This window comes from Aegilops tauschii, chromosome 7 (assembly GCF_002575655.3).
Source record: "Aegilops tauschii subsp. strangulata cultivar AL8/78 chromosome 7, Aet v6.0, whole genome shotgun sequence".
Classification (NCBI taxonomy): domain Eukaryota; kingdom Viridiplantae; phylum Streptophyta; class Magnoliopsida; order Poales; family Poaceae; genus Aegilops; species Aegilops tauschii.
In genome coordinates, this window is record NC_053041.3 from 520,404,232 (window position 1) to 520,425,365 (window position 21,134).

General features: G+C 49.4%; 1 protein-coding gene across 1 annotated transcript; it reads right to left on the minus strand.

The window, feature by feature from the left end:
- Window positions 1-9,583: 9,583 nt before the first annotated feature.
- LOC109752368 (uncharacterized) lies at window positions 9,584-13,215 on the minus strand. The gene is made up of 5 exons (XM_073504967.1): window positions 12,906-13,215; window positions 12,459-12,499; window positions 12,059-12,108; window positions 10,637-10,810; window positions 9,584-9,904 (listed from the first exon to the last, which is right to left on the minus strand). The coding sequence occupies exons 1-3, from the start codon at window positions 13,059-13,061 to the stop codon at window positions 12,069-12,071; spliced, it is 237 nt and encodes a 78-aa protein (XP_073361068.1). The 5' UTR covers window positions 13,062-13,215; the 3' UTR covers window positions 9,584-9,904; window positions 10,637-10,810; window positions 12,059-12,068.
- Window positions 13,216-21,134: the final 7,919 nt, after the last annotated feature.

The following is a 21,134-nucleotide window of genomic DNA, read 5'->3' on the forward strand; positions in this document are numbered from 1 at the left end:
TTCTCACCCTCACTGATGACTTAAGTAGATATGGGTATGTCTACTTATTGAAACACAAGTCTGAGACCTTTGAAAAGTTCAAGGAATTTCAGAGTGAGGTTGAGAATCAACGTGACAGGAAAATAAAGTTCTTACGATCAGATCGTGGAGGGGAATATTTGAGTCACGAATTTGGCACACACTTAAGAAATGTGGAATTGCTTCACAACTCACGCCGCCTGGAACACCTCAGCGTAATGGTGTGTCCGAATGTTGTAATCGCACTCTATTAGATATGGTGCGATCTATGATGTCTCTTACCGATCTACCGCTATCATTTTGGGGTTATGCTTTAGAGACTGCCACATTCACTTTAAATAGGGCTCCGTCGAAATCCGTTGAGATGACACCGTATGAATTATGGTTTGGGAAGAAACCTAAGCTATTGTTTCTAACAGTTTGGAGATGCGATGCTTATGTCAAGAAACTTCAACATGAAAAGCTCGAACCCAAGTCGGAAAAATGCGTCTTCATAGGATACCCTAAGGAAACTATTGGGTATACCTTCTACCTCAGATCCGAAGGCAAGATCTTTGTTGCCAAGAATGGATCCTTTCTAGAGAAAGTGTTTCTCTCGAAAGAAGTAAGTGGGAGGAAAGTAGAACTTGATGAAGTACTGCCTCTTGAACCCGAAAGTAGCGCAGCTCAAGAAAATGTTTCTGTGGTGCCTGCGTCGACTAGAGAGGAAGTTAATGATGATGATCAAGGAACTTCGGATCAAGTTGCTACTGAACTTCGTAGGTCCACAAGGACACGTTCCACACCAGAATGGTATGGCAACCCTGTCCTAGAAATAATATTGTTAGACAACGGTGAACCTTTGAACTATGAAGAAGCGATGGCGGGCCCAGATTCCAACAAATGGCTTGAAGCCATGAAATCCGAGATAGGATCCATGTATGAAAACAAAGTATGGACTTTGACAGACTTGCCCGATGATCGGCGAGCCATAGAGAATAAATGGATCTTTAAGAAGAAGACAGACGCAGATGGTAATGTGACCATCTATAAGGCTCGGCTTGTCGCTAAGGGTTATCGACAAGTTCAAGGGGTTGACTACCCCTCCATCCCATCTAGGGCTACCGCCCCCTAGGGGTGGGAACCCTAGAGGGGGCGCACCCTCCTCCCCTCTTCCTATATATATTGGGGGTTTTGGGGCTGCCAAGGACACGAGTCTCTCTCTCTCTCTCTCTCTCTCTCTCTCTCTCTCTCTCTCTCTCTCTCTCTCTCTCTCTCTCTCTCTCTCGGCGCAGCCCTACCTCTCCACATCCTCGTCCTTCGTAGTGCTTGGCGAAGCCCTGCTAAAAACCACGCTGCTCCACCACCACCACGCCGTCGTGCTGCTGCTGCTGGAGTTGACTTCCCCAACCTCTCCCTCCTCCTTGCTAGATCAAGGCGCGGGAGACGTCACCGGGCTGCACGTGTGTTGAACGCGGAGGCGCAATTGTTCGGCGCTTAGATCAAAATCGACCGCGATCTGAATCGCTGCGTGTACGACTCCTCCAACCGCATTCTTGTAACGCTTCCGCATCGCGATTTTCAAGGGTATGAAGATGCACTCCCCTCTCTCTCGTTGCTAGTCTCTCCAAAGATTGATCTTGGTGATACGTAGAATTTTTTTAATTTCTGCAACGATCCCCTACACTTGCAAGCTCACAATTTACCAAAAGCAGTCAAGACAAACAACAACATGGCATTAACAGGTTAAAGCAATCATGAACATGATACATGGCATGCACAAACAGAACATGATATGGCTAGAATAGCATTAGCAGGGCATGAACATATGAACATGATGATACTACATGCAAAAGGTTAACATTCTCATGCACCAACTCACTCTTATTCGGCGGTTACCTCATAACCATCTCATGCATCAACTTATACCAACATCGGTATCCACGATACCTCCGTGATCATCTCGCGATCACATAAAATTCAACCAACTTCGGTATCCATGATACCTCCGTGATCCTCTCTCAATCACAACCAGTCTCTTTCTCATCATCGAATCGGGGTTATTATTAATCAAGTTATTATTATAGTCGGCTCATAGTGTGACCGACTACGAACTGGGCCCATATCCACGGGTGCGGCTATCGATAGATTAAACACACACTCTGCAGAGGTTAGCACACTATATGCACACCACGGAACCCATGGCCTCGCACTCCATTCGGGTGGACCAACGGCGTTCCGACAAAACCGATCTACTGGCATGACACTCTCCTGGCCACTCCGACAAACTCCCCTTTGGGATAAGTCATGGGTGGCCCCAATGTCAACTCATGACATCCGCCACCTACGTGGCCGGCCACCATCATGGCAAAACAAAAACGGTCCCAAACGGGGACAAGGTACCTTACAACAACAACGGGCACACAAGGTTTATGTCCGCCTACCTGATCAGGGTAGCGTGCGCCCATAACCTTCCCTCATTGGAGGCACCGGCGAGAGGCATGACAATAGACCCAGTTAGGACCCCCCCATAAGGCAAGTGTGGCTGCACTGGTCAGCTCGATTTGGTGGCACCTTGACTCAGCCAACAGTTGTTCAAGTTCATTATTATCCGGTTAAAATTCAATGCAATGAGGTGAGCCATAATAAAATAACATGATGCAACTACAATGCATGAGCATGATATCAACATAAGCATGGAGGTGCAACATCGTCATCAAACATAACAACAATGAAGCATTTAACCAAATGAGCATGGCATACTGACGAGTATGAGCATAGCATGACTACTAGCATCATAAATAAACACCATGCAAGAATATGACAATCATACTACTAAGTAAGCATGTAACCAACTAGATGCAAAGGGACATGCATACCAACGGTACTTGATAACAGACGACAAGCATGCATCAGGAAGAACACCACTGCTACCAGCATGTACTAATCCTACCAAGCATAACATGTGAACATGATACTAGCAAGTAGTAGAAGATAACAAGATGCATCAGAACATAGCATGAAGGTGAACATGAAACCATGAGCATAACCGAAACAATAGCAGTAGTAGCAAACAAGCAGGCAGATAACGGGCAAACTTTTATTAAATATTCAAGTAGAAACCATGGCTACTGCATGGCTATCATGCAAGTGGCTATTGAGGCTTGCTTGGGGGTGACAGAGACTCCGAGAAGAAGTGCGGTGAAGCCGTGGAACGAAACGCCGGACAGTTCTCTCTCAGAGGGGGCTGATTAGAAGCAAGGGCAAAATGGTCATTTTCACTATGAGACCACCTAGTGAAAATGTTACCAACAGAAAGATCTCGATGAGGCGAAGAAGTGGGTGTTGGTTTCACCTCAATCGGAGTTACAGTCGCGGAGATACGAGAGGTGGAAGATCAGGGACCTATCGGTGAATTTGTTTTCAGCAAATAGGCCCCTGGAGGAAAAACTGAAAGCGCCTTCGGGTGGAATACGTCCCCTGCACTGGAATGCGTATTTTAGACGCAGTCGAACCGGAGTACGCTTTCCGAAAGCGAAAGCGCACTCTTGACTGAAGCTACAACAGAATACGTTTTCAACAAATGAAAACAGATTTGAGAGGAATGCATCTCCACTTACTGGCCCGGGCCCGGGCTTAGAGCCACTTATGGGCGGGACCCAAGGGCGGGGGGAGGGGCCAGCGGGCTCATCTCCTTCCTCTCGCTCCTGTTCTCCCGTGAAATAGAGGAGGATCAGGGGAGGGAGGCGGCGAGGGGGGCAGCCAACTCCGGCCGAGCCGAGGCCACCGGCGGGTGCGCGGGAGCCAGCCGCACCCGTTGAGAGGAAAAACGGCCGCTGGGGAGGAGTGGGGAGGAGGGGAGGTCGCGGTGACGGGAGGCTACAGAGGCGGCGGTGGTCGAGACGGAGAGGCAGCTGAGAGGCGGAGGCGGCGACCAAACTGGGAAGGCACGGCTGCTCGGGCTCCGACGCGAAGAGGAGATGGTGGGGAGGTGCGACGGGGTGAGGAGGAGGTGGTGGCGAGGTCAGAGGGGCTCAGAGGGGCTTGGCTGCTCGATCTTGACAAACTCCGGCGAGCACCCGCGGTGGTCAGAGTAGGAAATGGCGAGGTGAGGCTGCTCCGGTGGCCAATGGAGGTGGGGAAGAGAGCGGTGAGGTACGGGAGAACCCCGGTGCAGCTTATATAGGCGCGGAGGAAGCTTCTAGAGCTCATGGGCGAGCTCAAGCTGGGATCTAATGTAGGACAGGAGCCGGACGCGTCACGGGCACAGCTGCCAGCGCTCGACGATAGCGTAACAGGAGGGGGCTCGGGCACGGGGCGATGCAGTCGATCACGAGGGAGCTCCTGGACAAGGTTGGACGTCGATACGACGAGGGAGCGGATGAGCGCAGCGGCCGGAACGAGCCAGAGCTTGCAATTAGCATGACGCAAGCACGATCGCCGCGTGGACTGGTGCAAGCGGCGCGTTCTGGCCGGGCCGACCATGTCACACGTGTAGCCCCTCAAGCTAGGTTACAAATGAGGTGATTAATCGATTAGGGGCACTGTGGTTAGGTGGTAATGATCCTCTGAAGTTTGTTGTATCAAATTTGATCAGGTCACTGTGATTCACAGGGAGATGCTAAGGGCCAAACATGATGTCTGGGGTGTTTAGAGTAGGAAGGACTATGAAATTTGGAGAGATTTGGACCAAGATTTAACATGGTTACTTAACAACTGCATAATCTGGTCCAGAATCAAGATCATGAAGGGGCACTCACATAGGTGCATGAAATGAGCTGAAAATGGGCATGGCTCAATGATTTGAAGATATGAAGATGCTGAAAAAGTTTCATGCCATTCGGATTAGCCAAACTAGCACTTGCTTCATATAGCATCTCTCTGGACAGAAACTTGGAAAATAGCACAGGGCAAATGGATTAATGAATTGAGCCAAAACTTGGTGGAGAGAGTTGACATGGATAGGAGAATGTCCTATTAAATTTTTAGCTTAAATGAATCAATATAAAATATGGTTGCTTCACAAACTGAAAATCTGACCAGAAACCAAGATTTGGAGCTGGGGTTACATAGATGAGTTACATGAGCTCAAATTTGGTGGAGAGTCATGATTTGAGCATATAAAGGACCTTGCACAATTTCAACTCATTTGGATGTGCCTAGCTTGCACTTCCTTCACACAGGCTTCCCTCAGACAGGAACTTTGAAAAATTGCTCAGGAATATTTACTAGGCAAATTGAGTAGAATTTTGGCATGGGGCAATGATATGGACAGGAAAAGATGTCCAAAAAGTTTGGGGTCAATCAAGCAAAGATAAATGACACTTCCTTCTCAAAAAGCCACTTTAGGGTGGCCGTTAAGCTATCGGGTTCCGGTTTGGATCCGATAACCCGTTAAAAGCCAGGACCAATGGGGATTTTCCACGTGTAAAATTCTCAATGGCCAGAGGAACCACGTGTCGGCTCACCGTTGGGACAGATGTCATCCATTCATGGGACCGAAGGCGCCTATGATTCGTCGACACGTGGCAGGGCCCAATAGAGGCCCATATAGGTTTAAAAGGCCGGCCCAATCAAAGGCCCGTAGTATTTACTCAGGTACTAGTGGGCTAGCCCAATAACGACCTGTTTAAACATGGCCCATTTACGACCCGAAGCCAGATCTGGCCCGTTAATTGTTTGCCGAATCCAATTACGGCCCAGTGACATTTCGGCATGTTAGAGGCCCGATGTAGACATGGGCCCATTTCAGCCCGGTGTGTCTTTCGGCCTGGGAATGGCCTGTGCTGCCCATGGGCCATATATGGTCCGATGTGATATCCGGCCCTCTAACGGCCCGTGATAAAGGTGGCAACAGTTCAGCCCAACGTGACATTCGGCCAGTTAAAGGCCTGTCGTATAATTCGGCCCGTTCATGCCTGTACTAAGCTTTCGGCCTCTTAAAGGCCCATGATATCAGTGGGCCAACTAAGGCCCGAGATATGTTTCGGCCTGGTAATGGCCCGTCATATAACTGGGCCAAAAAAGGCCCGGTCTACATTCCAACCGGCTGAAGGCCCGTCGACGATTAGTGAAAATTGTGGCCCAACATGCATTTCGGCCTGCTAAAGGCCCATGGTTTCTTCTTGGCCGTATCAGGCCAGCAGAATATTCAGCCTGTTAATGGCCCAAATCTACATGGGCCCAACTAAGCGCTGGGTCCACTAAAGGCCCAACTAAACTTTGGGCCGAATATAGGCCCGTGTAAGTTGTGGGCCTGGCGCAAAGTGTGAAGGCCCCAATGGCCTTTCAGGCCAAAGAAAGTTGCAGGCCGGCCCAATTGTGAGGCGAATGTTTCGGCCCGGTCGACTACATCAGATTTTTTTCAGATAGCGAATGATGGAAGTAACTAGTAGGAATTAAGAACGAACCTACTCTATACAATAAGAAATTATGGCATAGTAACTTCGAATAAACCTACACTATACAATAAAGGATTTATGGTATATTACATCCACTGGGCATCGAAGTTCGCCACTAGTGATCATAAAGCGCAACGAAGAAGCAGATTACAAAAACTGGGCACCATTGCAGCGTAACAAAATAATACTGAACCAAGACCACTTCCAAGACAGTTCAAGAAAGGTTAGCCTTTGCGCGGGAACTGCTGCGCAAGCTGCTGAGCAAGGCGGTGAGACCGGCCTAGCATGTCGGTCATAGCTTCCAGGTGTAGCTGTTTAGCAATGAGGTTCTCATTGGTGTTCTCTGCAATCTTTCTTGAGATAGGACTTCAAGTCGATGTTCAGTTACACAATGCCTTTATGCTAGAACTTGGGACTGAAGAAGTCGAACTGATTCAGACAATGAATTCTATGAGCTTGTCTGACTGCTAGTCTCAAGTAACATGAACACTGCATCAAGACAAGACTTTGGGGTTGTCTCGCTATCTTCAAGATGTTTTGCCTTCTTTGCTGCAATATATGTTGGGTTTGTCTCACAGCCTTCAGCAGACTTGTGCATGCTATCAGGCATATCACCCTGAAACAAGCAGAGAGATGACAGGTTTTGCACGTGTATAAACAAAAATGATAATTGTGCTGTCAATTCCATCCAATTTCAAACTAGAAAATAAAGAGTAAGTTCAAAATATCAATAGCATAATTTGGCATTGTTCATAATGCGGGGAGCTTCACCACACTAATGGATTACCATGTCAACATAACAAGCATAGATGAAGGGCAAAGACAATCATTGTATCTATTTTGGTTAATGTGCATGGCATGTTGTTCATATCATCAGCCACATCAGTAAGATAAAACAGGAGATGACAAGGTGCAAACGTGGGCTGCTTCACCACACACTGGATTATAGATCCACAAAAACAAGCATACATATAGGGAGTATTGAGTAATGTGCATGGTATGAATAAGGAATTTGGTTTTACAAGTAAAACTTGGAACTTTCGGTTGTTGCGAACATGCATTATGATAGAAACAACAGTTAACGATACGGAGTATGAGAAAATTAAACAGTAGTTGAGGATAAAGGCTTTAGAAGGACTGACTTACATTAACAGTTAACACTGGCTTTATAATGCCCTTCTCCATGTCAAGGGAAGGATAACTCAAGAATTTCAGCACATAATCTTCTTCATAAGCATTGCCTGTACTCTACATTTTGTGGAGAGTAATTATAGATATGATAATACTGGATGGGATAGAGGATAATGAAGATAAGATGCAGATTGATGCTACATAATCAACAACCAATCCCTGGAAGTACAAGTGTTACAGGACAAAATGTACTGACAAGAGCAATATGCTACACTTCTGCACTGGCATTGTCTGTGTATTCAACTTTTTGGTAAGATTAAATATAGATATGATATTTTTTAGTAAATGGTGGGTGAGGGAGATAAGATGCAGAATGCTACACAATGAACCAATCCCTCTTCCCATAATATAAGAGTGTTTTGAACACTGGTGTACTGTACAAAACGTTCATATATTATGGGACGAAGGGAGTAGCTGTTAATGTAAGTACAGTGATAGACGATGTTCAGTCCTTACAAGAGGACTACATAGCTAAACCTCTTCAAAAGCATTGGGTTGATTCTAAATTTATGTAAGAGTCCATACAGATCTTATAATGTCCACCAAATGGACGATAACGAGGCTAACATGTGTAGGGATGTTACATAATCAACCAGCTATGAAAGTAAGCATGGTCATACAGGGCAAGAGGTACTCACAAGAGCAATGCAGTGTGCAGTATATTTGCGAGATTCTGTGGTCCCATGAGAATGAATGTTCTTTTGCAAACAGTTTTCGTACAAGTGAGATGTTAAGGCACATGCAGAAATGTAGTTCAAATTGTGATGTGATATGATAGACGGTACCTTACGCTGCAGGTGAGACCAATGTGTAACAAGATTATTCCAGTCACTGTCTGATAAATGTAGCACCTGAGACTTTACAGAAATTTCGTTAAGAGGCTTGCCATCGAAGTGCGCTTGCCTCAGGTAGGAACGATACTTCATCAACGAGTGCTTGAAAAGCACAACCAACCCTTGCTCGTCTTGACAATCCAGTTTGGTCCTCGCCTATTTAAAAGAATGAAATCTTGTGTCTTCTGTCAGCAGAAACATATGTAGTAATTACCATGAATAACATTAGTACATTACTTACGCGTATAAGTTGCGGAGGAAGACTGGAAATTGTTCTGTGTCTGCGGTATAATCTTTCCATGAAAGAAAGATGCACACAAAGTTCCTGACAACAATATAAGCTTCGTCTTCTAAACTGGGAAGAAATGAAACAGGGGTCCTATTTGTTGCAACTGAGGCTCTCTCTTGTTCGAAAAAAGATTTGGCAACTATATTTGGTGTACTCTTTGCTGGAATGGGGTTTTTGCGTCGTAGAGCTGGTGGTATGTCAACTGGCATCATCATATTGTTTGCTGCAGTTGGGGTCTACTAAGTTGGGGCATCAGAGATGACCAGTGTAGTAGGGCTAGAGTCTGCTAGAGTTGGGGCCATGTTTTGTGGGTCAGGTGATATTGCAACTACACTTAATGGGCTATTTGATTTATCAGGTGTCACTACCTTTTCCAAATACTTTGCTCGTGCTCCTCCACGATCATCAATGGATAGGCAGGGCGTATTCACATACAGATGTGTAAAATAAGCTAATGGCAGTACAACAAAGTAGAAGCAATGCAAAGCATCAGTTGCAAGATATGTGCGACCAATATAACCTCGGAAAGTTAGAGCAACCACCTTAATGGGTGAATAAGATAGGGCATCTGCCTCTGACTCCTCCACTAGGGATCTACATTGACTTACACTACTAGGAAAATGCTACTAGTAGCGCGGGTACCCGCGCTAAGAGTATCGCGCTACAGCTAAAAGTTAGTAGTAGCGTGCCCACGCTACTACTAACATTTTAGTAGTAGCGCGGATGTCACCCGCGCTACTACTAACGAAATAGTAGTAGCGCGTCTATAGTACCACACGCTACTAGTATCCTAAATACTAGTAGCGCTCCATCCCCCCCCCCCCCCCCCCCCCCCCCCCCCCCCGGCTACTACTAACTAATTAGGAATTAAAAAAATAAAATTCATCAATTCCATTTTATGCATACAATTCTAACAACTAAAATAAGCCCAGATTTGTAATAAACCAGCAGCATTACACATTATTCCAAATCGAAGATTTATAGTAAACCAGAAGCATTAGAGCATATCCATACATCTACACTTATTGCCTAGTCACTTATTCCCAGCTAGTGCAAACACAGTTGAAGGAAACAAAAATGCATAAAAACACCAAACAGTGGCATTCTATCCTCCAAATGATTTGCTCCCTCTCCATCCTTGCAATCATCTTCTTCTCCCTTATGTGCTTCTCCCATTTATGAATCCAAGATTTCTGTAAAGAGCAAAGAACAAATAAAATTAAAGTTCAGCAGACATATATTTCCTTGCATGTTGTGATGTACAGTAGCTACGAGAATAAATATACGAAAACAAAAAAGTGAGTGATTTCTATTAACAAGAGATCGCCTATGTAATAGCTACAAAAAATGAAATTAATGTCTAGATAATATATATTGCCAACCACGCCTAGATGAACCATATATTGCCAGGTAATAGGACATACCTAATTTTCACATTAATTGCCTTTAGTTTTCTTCAAAACTAAATATACTTAAACTTAGATCATTTCATATAGATGTTCAAAGGATAATACGGCTAAAAGAATCCAATTTCTTTGTTTTTTTTGAAGTAGTTTAAAAGGAAAGCATTAACATATAATAGAAATGATTATCTACCATAGGGTGATGCTGGACAGCTAAAAAGCTCACAACCCTGGAAAGAAGAACGGCACGACAAAGGCACGCGTTCCCTTCTAGTGACTACCATTTCTCCCCTGCGGGTTTCCTTAAAAAAACTTCTACGGCTTCTTAACAACCACCAGGCAGTAAAATTGCCCTATGGATACATATTTTCCTACCATTTGGTAGACAATATGAAGATGATATATTGTGCATGTCCGGTGAGGCGAGGAGCCGGACATGCTACAAACTATGCATCGACAAACTACATTAATCTACATGCGGAAAAATAGGAAGAGAGTTAGGGCAAGCAAGTTGTTACGCACCTGTGAACAGTGTCATTGTTGTGGTTGATCGTGGTCTGTCTCTCTCTCTCTCCTGTGAATTTCATCGAGTAACTCAAGAAAATATGCTATTCTGCTGAATCTGCTATTCTGCTGCTGCTTACCCAAAATATGCTCGCAACTCGACAGCATCTAGAGTAGATCCCAGGCCTCAACCTGCCAAAAGCAACGACGACCACAGTTGAACCACGCATGCATCAATTCAACAGTACTAGCCTTTTACATTACAGTAAACATTGATTTTGGTTCATCACAAGACAAGATAGTGTGTGTTCATAAACGTTGATTTTGAACCTTTGTTTATTGAACCTGGGTTACTTGTTGCCAAAGCTTCACTGAAGAATGGTACACTAAAGAGCTGAAGCACAGCGCGGCTCACTTAAGTTCAGTTAGCAGATGGCCTGGATGGGATAAGTGAAGACTGATGGCTACGTCGCTACTGCCGGAGTTGATGCCATCAAACTGGAATTGCAGAATGATGGCCGTAATGCAAATACAGACACAGAATGCATGAACCTAGGTTACTTGCTGTCAAGAGAGACCACAACCAAAGCTTCACTGAAGAAAGGTGGTACTCTGAAGAACAGAAGCACATCGCGGCTGAGTTAAGTTCAGTTAGTGGATGGCCCAGATGGGATAAGTGAAGACCCGATGGTAGGGTTGCAAAAACAGAGGAGGGGCTACTCTGTTTCGGGCAACAACAATGCCTTTTAGTTTAGCATTTTTCAGGTACGTGACAAGACAAGATAGGTAGTTAGTGGACTTGCTCTTGCTCACCAACTCACCATAGTTTTTTGTTTTTTCTCGTGTCAGTTCATCACAGCTGTCTGCTCACAAAGAATTATGGACTTATCAACCGTTTTGTGGATAAGGAGGTTGTTAGATTTCAAAGAAGTAACACATACATAGTATAACATTATGCATAATGAATACTGAATCTATTTTTTTCTCATGTCTTTCTTTATTTTATTTTACGTCGATAGGACAGCACAAATCTTATAGGATGATTTTCCAAAACGAAAGCAGATCAACACGGACAAACAGCGGCCCATCAGACCACTTGCTGTGAACTATAAGAACATTATTTCACCTCCTCATATGGTACTACTAAACTCGCAATGAACATCGACACTGAATTAAGTTGTAGTCCCCCCTCAACAAGTGCGAGTTGTAATTAATTGACTGCAGCAGCATTGGTAGTCTCAACAAAATAAAACAGCAGCACTGGTAGCAACACTATCAACGCCATCCCTTCAAGCAGAATAAGTAGGAAAACATCGTGATCCCTTAAGGAGAACTTCCCATATCGTTCGTGTTCAACAACTAATTCTATGTGTTTCATTGGTAGTCAAATACTGTATTATATTTTTATTCTATCTGTATACACCAGGATAGCAGGGTTACCTTTGCTTCCTTAACAGGAATCTGCAAGGAAAGAAGTGAAGATGCTGCGTCTGCATTCAGTAAATGAGATAAAAGTTGAGACTCTTGATAGACAATATCCATTCTTACTTGTAATATTACAGATACAGAACTGACAAATGATCTTCATATTAAGCAGATACCACTTTCTAAGGTGCAAACATCTAAGGAAACTTAGTTGGTGCTAATCAATCATCCACAAACTACCTCCGTCCCTTAAAAAACAGTGAGAACAATGAAGCAGCGATTCTACAAACAAATGTGGATACTCAACTTCAGCAAGTCAATTCAGTTGTTAAATATACGTATGGCACAATCAAAAGAAATATGGGATCAGACTAAATCCACTTCAGAGAGAAAAGTTCATTGAATCTTGGCTCACCTCTGTTCTTCCTGTTGTCTATGCTTCTGCCCACCAGCAAACTGTGACATGGAGGACACATAGCAATGGCTTAGTACAAGCACCACATTAAGACTATATAACAAGTCCTATAATAATATCCTTATGACTAGTTTCTGCAGATGTAATAAACAGTTATTCAAAATGAATTGGATCATGCACTTCTGTTCTGAATTTAACACCACAGGGCACTTCGGACCCAGCAGCAAACACAACAGGTCTGCAGGCTGCAACAGCAACAACAACAAATCGTCACTTTAGAATTTCATTTCGTAGTGCAGACAGTACATCAGCCATCAGGTGTAATTTGGCATCGAATTTTCCTAGTGCAGACACTACATCAGCCATCAAATGTTAGTCCGTGCTCTGATAAGCCGATGAACACACTGAAAATGGCAGCGAGCTGAGCCCGTGGATGCGCCTGCTTACCAGGTCGCAGGTGGCGGGCTCGACATGGCCGCAGCCATAGCAGCAGGCGATGCCGGAGGGCGTCTTCTTGGCCAGGGCCCTTCGCTTCTCCTTGCGGCGGCGGCGCCTCTCGGCGTCCTCCTCCGGCGCACGCATGCGGGCGCCCGCCGCGGCCATGGCCGTGAGCTGCCGCCCCAGGTACACGTCGCCCCGCGTCGGCGCCGCGGGGCCGACCCCGTCTGCAGGGGCGATTTCACCGTCCGGCCACCTGGGCACGTGCCCGGGCTCGAGCGCTGCGGATTTTTCGAGTAGCCGGAGACACAATCGATGAATACGTACGATCTACGCGGAAAAATACAACAACTTAGTGAATTGGGCTAGTTTGGGCGTTGTTTTTGCCTTTTGGGCTTACTCACGCCAAACGAGGACGCCTAAGCCTCATCCATTAATTTCTTTACATGGGCCACGCTAGGTTAGTCAGACTCAGATCGATGTCGAGCCTGCGGCTGCATCGCTCGCCTCGCCTGTTTGGCTGCCTCGCACGCTGTTTGCCTTTACGCCGCGCCGCAAGACTGTGCCCTAGCAATTCCGGCGCCGTTGGAGGTGGTGGCCGGCGAGGTGGACTGGTGAAGCACCGATGACCGGCAAGACCGCAAGAGATGGTGCAAGACCGGGCCTCCAATTAGGCTACGATTCCACCAAGTAACGACCGGGATCTGAAGCGAAAGCGCAGGAGTCAAAGCGGCATCCCCTGTGGTGTGAATTCTCCTCCGACGGATGGTGGCTCGTCCTCATCATCGTCGGCACTTCAGCGAGCACTAGTCACGCGTGTAGCACCAGCAAATGCCCAACCTGCGCAAGGCCATGGCCAAGAGGCAGCAAACAGCCAACGGCGAGGGCCACCAATGGCAGCGGCAAACGACAACTAGGTGAGTTATCCGACTCCAATTATGTTTGTTCCACTACATAATTGAGCATATTATTTAGTGACACAAGTGTGTTGGTGGTTTGATAGACCAAAGTACACTTTAGTTTATAGCGTGCCCAGGCTTTGGGAATTCGCTAGCTCCGCCACTGCCCGTCTGCCGGAGGAGACGGCGAGGGGGACGGGGCGCTGGGGGAGGCGACGCGCGCGCGGGTGGAGAGGGAGAGGGAGGCGGTGGCGGACGGGTGGTGCTTGGTGGGGACGGCGGGCGCCGGCGCCGGGGACTTGGGAAAAAGGAGAGGAAGAGCTGGCGGAGTGTTCACGCAAGGCGGAGGGGAATTTGGGCTTTGGACTCCGCGAGCTATGTGTGTATACATGCGTTGGTGGTTATACAGTAGTAGCGCTGGGTTTATACCCCACACCGGCCTGTTGTGGAAGGCACGATGGACAACACATAGTAGTAGCGTGGGGTTTATACACCGCGCTACTATTATCAACTTACTAGTAGCATGGGTTTATACCCCGCGCTACTACTACTGCTTGTCCCGGCGGGCACGGTGGAGAGCACTTAGTAATAGAGTGGGTTTATAGCCCGTGCTACTACTATCAACTTAGTAGTAGCGTGGGTTATAAACCCACGCTACTACTAATTAGTAGTAGCGTAGGTTTTTACCCCTCGGTACTGCTAAGCATCTGTCTATAAGGTATTTCCTAGTAGTGTTAGGTCTCCCTCTAGCTCAGAATCACTGTTAGGATCATATTCTGAGCATGAATCTGTAGGTGGAGAGCGTTTGCATTGCATTGCATCCAGACTTGATTTCAGTCCCTGATGACCCACAAGTATAGGGGATCTATCGTAGTCCTTTCGACAAGTAAGAGTGTCGAACCCAACAAGGAGCAGAAGGAAATGACAAACGGTTTTCAGCAAGGTATTATCCGCAAGCACTGAAATTATCGGTAATAGATAGTTTTGTGATAAGGTAATTCGTAACGGGTAACAAGTAACAAAAGTAAACAAGGTGCAGCAAGGTGGCCCAATCCTTTTTGTAGCAAAGGACAAGCCTGGACAAACTCTTATATAAAGGAAAGCGCTCCCGAGGACACATGGGAATTATCGTCAAGCTAGTTTTCATCATGCTCATATGATTCGCGTTCGTTACTTTGATAATTTGATATGTGGGTGGACCGGTGCTTGGGTACTGCCCTTCCTTGGACAAGCATCCCACTTATGATTAACCCCTCTTGCAAGCATCCGCGACTACGAAAGAAGAGTTAAGGTAAACCTAACCATAGCATGAAACATGTGGATCCAAATCAGCCCCTTACGAAGCAACGCATAAACTAGGGTTTAAGCTTCTGTCACTCTAGCAACCCATCATCTACTTATTACTTCCCAATGTCTTCCCCTAGGCCCAAACAATGGTGAAGTGTCATGTAGTCGACGTTCACATAACACCACTAGAGGAAAGACAACATACATCTCATCAAAATATCGAACGAATACCAAATTCACATGACCACTTATAACAAGACTTCTCCCATGTCCTCAGGAACAAACGCAACTACTCAGAAATCATATTAATGTTCATAATCAGAGGGGTATTAATATGCATAAAGGATCTGAACATATGATCTTCCACCGAATAAACCAACTAGCATCAACTACAAGGAGTAATCAACACTACTAGCAACCCACAGGTACCAATCTGAGGTTTTGAGACAAAGATCGGATACAAGAGATGAACTAGGGTTTGAGAGGAGATGGTGCTGGTGAAGATGTTGATGGAGATTGACCCCCTCCCGATGAGAGGATCGATGGTGATGACGATGGTGATGATTTCCCCCTCCCGGAGGGATCTTTCCCCGGCAGAACAACTCCACCGGAGCCCTAGATTGGTTCCGCCTCGAGACGGCGGCGCTTCGTCCCGAAAGCTTCCTTCTTATTTTTTCAGGGCAAAAGACACCTTATATCAGAAGATGGGCATCGGGGGGCTGCCAGGTGGCCCACGAGGCAGGGCGCGCCCTCCACCCCCATGGACGGTGGGTGGCCCCCCTCTGGTGCTTTCTTCGCCCAATATTTTTAATATATTCCAAAACTGACTTTCGTGGAGTTTCAGGAATTTTGGAGTTGTGCAGAATATGTCTCTAATATTTTCTCCTTTTCCAGCCCAGAATTCTAGCTGCCGGCATTCCCCCTCTTTATGTAAACCTTGTAAAATAAGAGAGAAAAGGCATACGTATTGTGACATAATGTGTAATAACAGCCCATAACGCGGCAAATATCGATATAAAAGCATGATGCAAAATGGACGTATCAGTCCCTTAATGCCAAGTTTGACAGCCATGGCATTGTTCTGCTTTATTCTTTTATGCGCGCAAGCTCATAATCATTATGATGCTGTTCAATATCTAAGATTCATGAAAACATAAAAAGTAGTCAGATTATCTATGGAATGCATTGCGGATTCAACTAGAAGAGTGTCTCCCTATAAACCCCTATGCAAAGTTCACCCCCCAACCGTGTTGACCAGACCACACATAGAAATACAAACCTCTTATGTCTATATAACAGGCACACACATTTCAAAACTGAAGTAGGAACATTAGAATCATATCAAATTTGTATTTTAACAAATAAAGTAAGGAATTATGAGTGGCATAATGTTTAGCTTCAAGGGTGGAGTGCTGGTAGTGCGACACAAAGCAAGTAGGCAGATTGTATTCCATTTAAAAGATCGTAGTCTATGTAAAAGGTGGAAATGACACTTTTTTCTATACAATGCAGTGTTCGTTGCCCACACATGATGGAAGAGATCACATGGAGAAATACAATTCACTCATGTCTGCGGTTCCAGTATTTTGAAACAGGGTGGTCCACCCTAAAAGAATATTGACAACAAATATGACAAGGCAAGCATAGATGTAGTGAATCAATCATTACTTGTCAGCTTACTAGGACAAGTATGCAGAATTGTAACTGCAGTAAGAGACCGTCCAAAATCTGAATCAAGAAGTTGGTCTAGCACTTATTGTTTGCAACTAATCAACGTGAATAATTGGATATCATATCGAATGAGTAAGAAAGACAAGTAAAATTGTCAACAAACCTGGCCTGTAGTAGTAATCTAGGTCAATGTCACCACGACCAACAATCGAAAATGACTAGTGTCGGGGGGATGAAACCCGGGCAAGCAATAGAACCCGGATCCTTTCAAAAACGACGGGGCCAGCATCACCCCTCAAGCCAGCCGTGCTTGGCCGGGTCGCCCGACCCGGCCAAGCCCCCCGACCCGGCCAAACTCTCCAACCTGGTCGGACTCCTCGACTCGGCTCCAGCAACCAGCTCAAGACAACCGAACCCGGCACACCAAGACTTCTCCAACAAGCCAGCTCCACCCTTGGCGTGTTCCTCAACCCGGCCGCGGGTCAGCTCCCGTCCCATCCCAGCCGTACGATGGGACGAGTCTCCACCAACCGATGACCGAGGCAACAGTGCCCCGCCCATGCCTCTGGTCAGCCAGGGCATGGCAACAGTGCCCCACGTACCTGCTGACCAGGGCCGGCGTGGCAACAGTGCAACCACCGTCACCAATGACGCCAGCAAGTGGCGACCTGACGGAGCGCCACTGTAGCCGACTCAACCCGGCCACTCCCTGACGATCGACAAGACGGCCAACAGAGCCCCCGTATCCGGCGGGCCCCGCGCCCGGAGAACCCGGCGAGCCCTGGCCCCCGGGGGGTCCCAGCGCCGGCTTCCCAGACAATGACAACCCGGCCCCACGGCCTTGTAACATTACCATTGTACCCCTGGGGGGTTGACCTATAAACCCCCCGGAGCCCTCATGGAGACGGGCGATCGAACATAGAGAAACCAGAAACCACTCATCCACTCACGTAGCAAGCCACACCCGAGGAGAGGAGCAGCCTAAGCCTTGGCCTGCCTTCCTTCTTCCTCCATATAGCTTTAGGAGCAACTCTGTACTGTTACACATCAACTACTCTCGGCAGGACTTGGTGTATTATCTCTCCGGAGAGCCCCGAACCTGGGTATGTCTTGCGTCCCACGCTCGCTCATGCCGACCTTGCCTCTAGACCCCACCAGTGCCCTCGAGCTTCCTCCTATCTTCAGCCATCCCATGGCATCTACCGTGCGCCAACCATGACAGTTGGCGCCCACCATGGGGCAGCTCGAGGTCCTGGCCGGGAGCATGATTCAGACGGGGCTCTTCTCCGACTCCGACGAGGCCGTCATGCTGGCGGACGACATCATCGATGCACTTGCTGCCTCCTTCGCCGTGCTGCGCATCTCCGATGTGCCGGTGGCCGACGAGTACCCCAGCGAGGTACTTGACTTTTCCGACTCCCCCCTCTCCCTCGGCGGCAGCACTCCCACCGGGGCAATGGACCTCTGCATGGAGGTCTTCGTCACCGACACCGGCGCCTCTTCCTCGTCGAGCGCAGTGAGGAAGGCCGCTTAAGCCAAGGCCACGGCGGATCGGGCCGCCTCGCCCAACCCGCTGCGTGCCATGATGCAGAGCCTTCGCGTTCCCATCGACACCGACATCGACGCCTCCAATGTCGCCGAGGCACGGACTCGCTTCGAGGAGGATCGCCAGCGCCCGCTGGACCTCACCGAGACGCTCGCCGCCACGCAACGTCGCCTCAACTCCGGTCAGTTGGAGCGCAACGCCGCCTACGGCTTCACGCCTATCGCGGCTGAGCCAAGCCGGGTCACCGACGTGCGCGCCCGGGGTGGCGCGATCGGCCGTGCCTTCGGCGCCGTTCCTCCTGTCTACGAGACTCCCGTGAAGAACATGCCCGCCGCCCAGGCGGCCGCGGTCGGCCTAGATCAGCTCGCAGGCGAGGAACTAAAGGATCACCTCAAGCGGGTGAATGACCTCCTCGACACGGCCAAGGCGCAGTAGGACCGCCTCAACCAATTCGCCAAGCCGGCGGGATCCGGCTCCGCCCGCATTGGCGGACCCGCGCGACCACCAGAACACGGCGTCTTCACCACCCGGCGAGGCGCACTCCGGCCACACCCGAACCCTGTGCAACCCCGCCCCGATGACTGCTGGCGGCTTGGGCGACGAGCCGGTCCTGGAGGCTCGACGCCAGCTCGACCCTCTGCTCCAACCCGTCCGACGTCCGACTACGGCCGACCCGGCCCCCCGCGGCACAGTCACCGACCGGCTGGGCCCGCGCGCCATCGACGACACCGACGCCCGCCACCGCCTCGACCGACTCGCCCTCTCCCAGTAGCTGGAGGAGACCGGTCCGGTCAGGCCGGCATGCTTCGGACCACGCATCCGGGGCAAGCCCTTTACGAAAGGGTTCACGCTCCCCCGCGACACCCCCAAGTACAACGACACCGTGAAGCCGGAGGACTGGCTCACCGACTACGCCACCGCCATCAGCATCGCCGGCGGTAACCACCGTCTCGCAGTGCGCTACGCGCCGCTCATGCTCCAGGGGGTCGGCCCGCACCTGGTTGAACAGCCTGCCGGCCGGCAGCATCAACGCATGGGTCGACTTCGAACAGGCCTTTGTGCGCAACTTCACCAACACCTACAAGCGACCCGGCCGCCCCAGCCAGCTCGCCATGTGCGCGCAGGGACCGACGGAAACCGGCCACGAATACCTCGCACGCTGGACCGAGCTCCGGAACAGCTGCGAGGGCGTCCACGAAGTCCAGGCGATCCAGTACTTCGTCAACGGGTGCCGGGATGGCACCCTCCTCAAGCACAAGCTCTTGCGCTCCGAGCCGGCCACCATGGCCGCGCTCATGGTGACGGCGGACAAGTACGCCAACGCCGACTCCGCCATGAAGATCCAGGTGGCGCTGGATGAAGCCGGCAAAGCAAAGTCGCTTCCCCCTCCGAAGCCGGCCGACGAAGGAAGCCGGCAGCAGCACAACCAGCAGAACAACAAATGCAAGGCCGATCAGCCGGCCCAGCGCTACGACAACCGGCTCATCGCGGCCGCCGAGCAGGCACCCGCGACCGACCCGGCCGCCAAGCGCCGGCAGACCGGCAAGACGACGTGGCAACCCGCCATGAGCTTCGAGGAGATGCTCGACGCTCCCTGCAAGCACCACAGCGGCGCAAGACCGTCCACGCACACGCTTCGACAGTGCGCCATCACCAGGTGCATCATGAGGGGCGACATCCCGCCTCCTCCAGCCCCGGCTCCGGGAGCGGGGCAGCCGCCTCCGCCTCTGGCTGGCGGCGCGATGCGCGACGACATATACCTGGCCCAGAACGCAACCTACGTCATCTTCACCAGCCTCGGCGATGACAAACGCAGCCAACGCCTCCTCTGACAGGAGGTGAACACCGTTGTCTCGGCCAAGCCAGAGTACATGCACTGGTCGGAGCGCTCGGTCACCTGGACTTGGGAGGATCACCCGGCCGCCATGCCAAACCCGGGTGGTTACGCCCTCGTCCTCAATCCCACCATCGTCGCACCTCGGCGCACGTGCAAGTTCTCCCGGGTTCTCATCGACGGCAGCAGCAGCATCAACATCCTCTACCGCGACACCATGACCAAGCTCGGCCTCGAGGCCAAAGACCTGGAGCTGACCCGGACGATCTTCCACGACATCGTTCCCGGCCTCTCCAACTCTCCAATCGGCCGGGTCCTAATCGACGTCCTGTTCGGCGAGAGCAGCCACTTCCGACGCGAGCCAATCTGGTTCGAAGTGGTGGACCTGTCTAGCACGTACCACGCGCTCCTAGGCCGGCCCGCGCTCGCCAAGTTTATGGCGGTCCCCCACTACGCCTACCTGAGGATGAAGCTGCCGGGTTCGAAGGGCCTCATCACCATCACCGGCGACTACCGCAAGTCCCTGTAGTGCGCCCGAGATGGTACGAAACTGGCCGAGTCGCTGGTCATACCCGAGGAGCGGCGCCAGCTCGACCGGATCGTCGCCCTGAACGAGACATCGGCCGCGCCGATCCCGGCCGGAGAGCCGGCCAACGAGGCCTCGTTCAAGCCCTCCAAGGAGACCAAGAAAGTGAAGCTGAACCCGGAGGACCCCCGCTGCAGCAAGTACGTTGTCGTGGGCACCCGCCTCGAGAGCAAATAGGAAGGCGAGCTCGTTGACTTCCTCCGTGAGAATCGAGATATCTTCGCATGGACTCCAAAGGACATGCCGGGTATCCCGAGGAAGTACGCCGAGCACAAACTCCACGTCCGCAAGGACGCCAAGCCTGTCCGCCAACCCCTACGATGTTTCTCCGAAGAAAAGAGAAGAACCATCGGTGAAGAGGTCGCCAAGCTTTTGGCGGCCGGCTTCATCATGGAAGTGTTTCACCCCCAGTGGC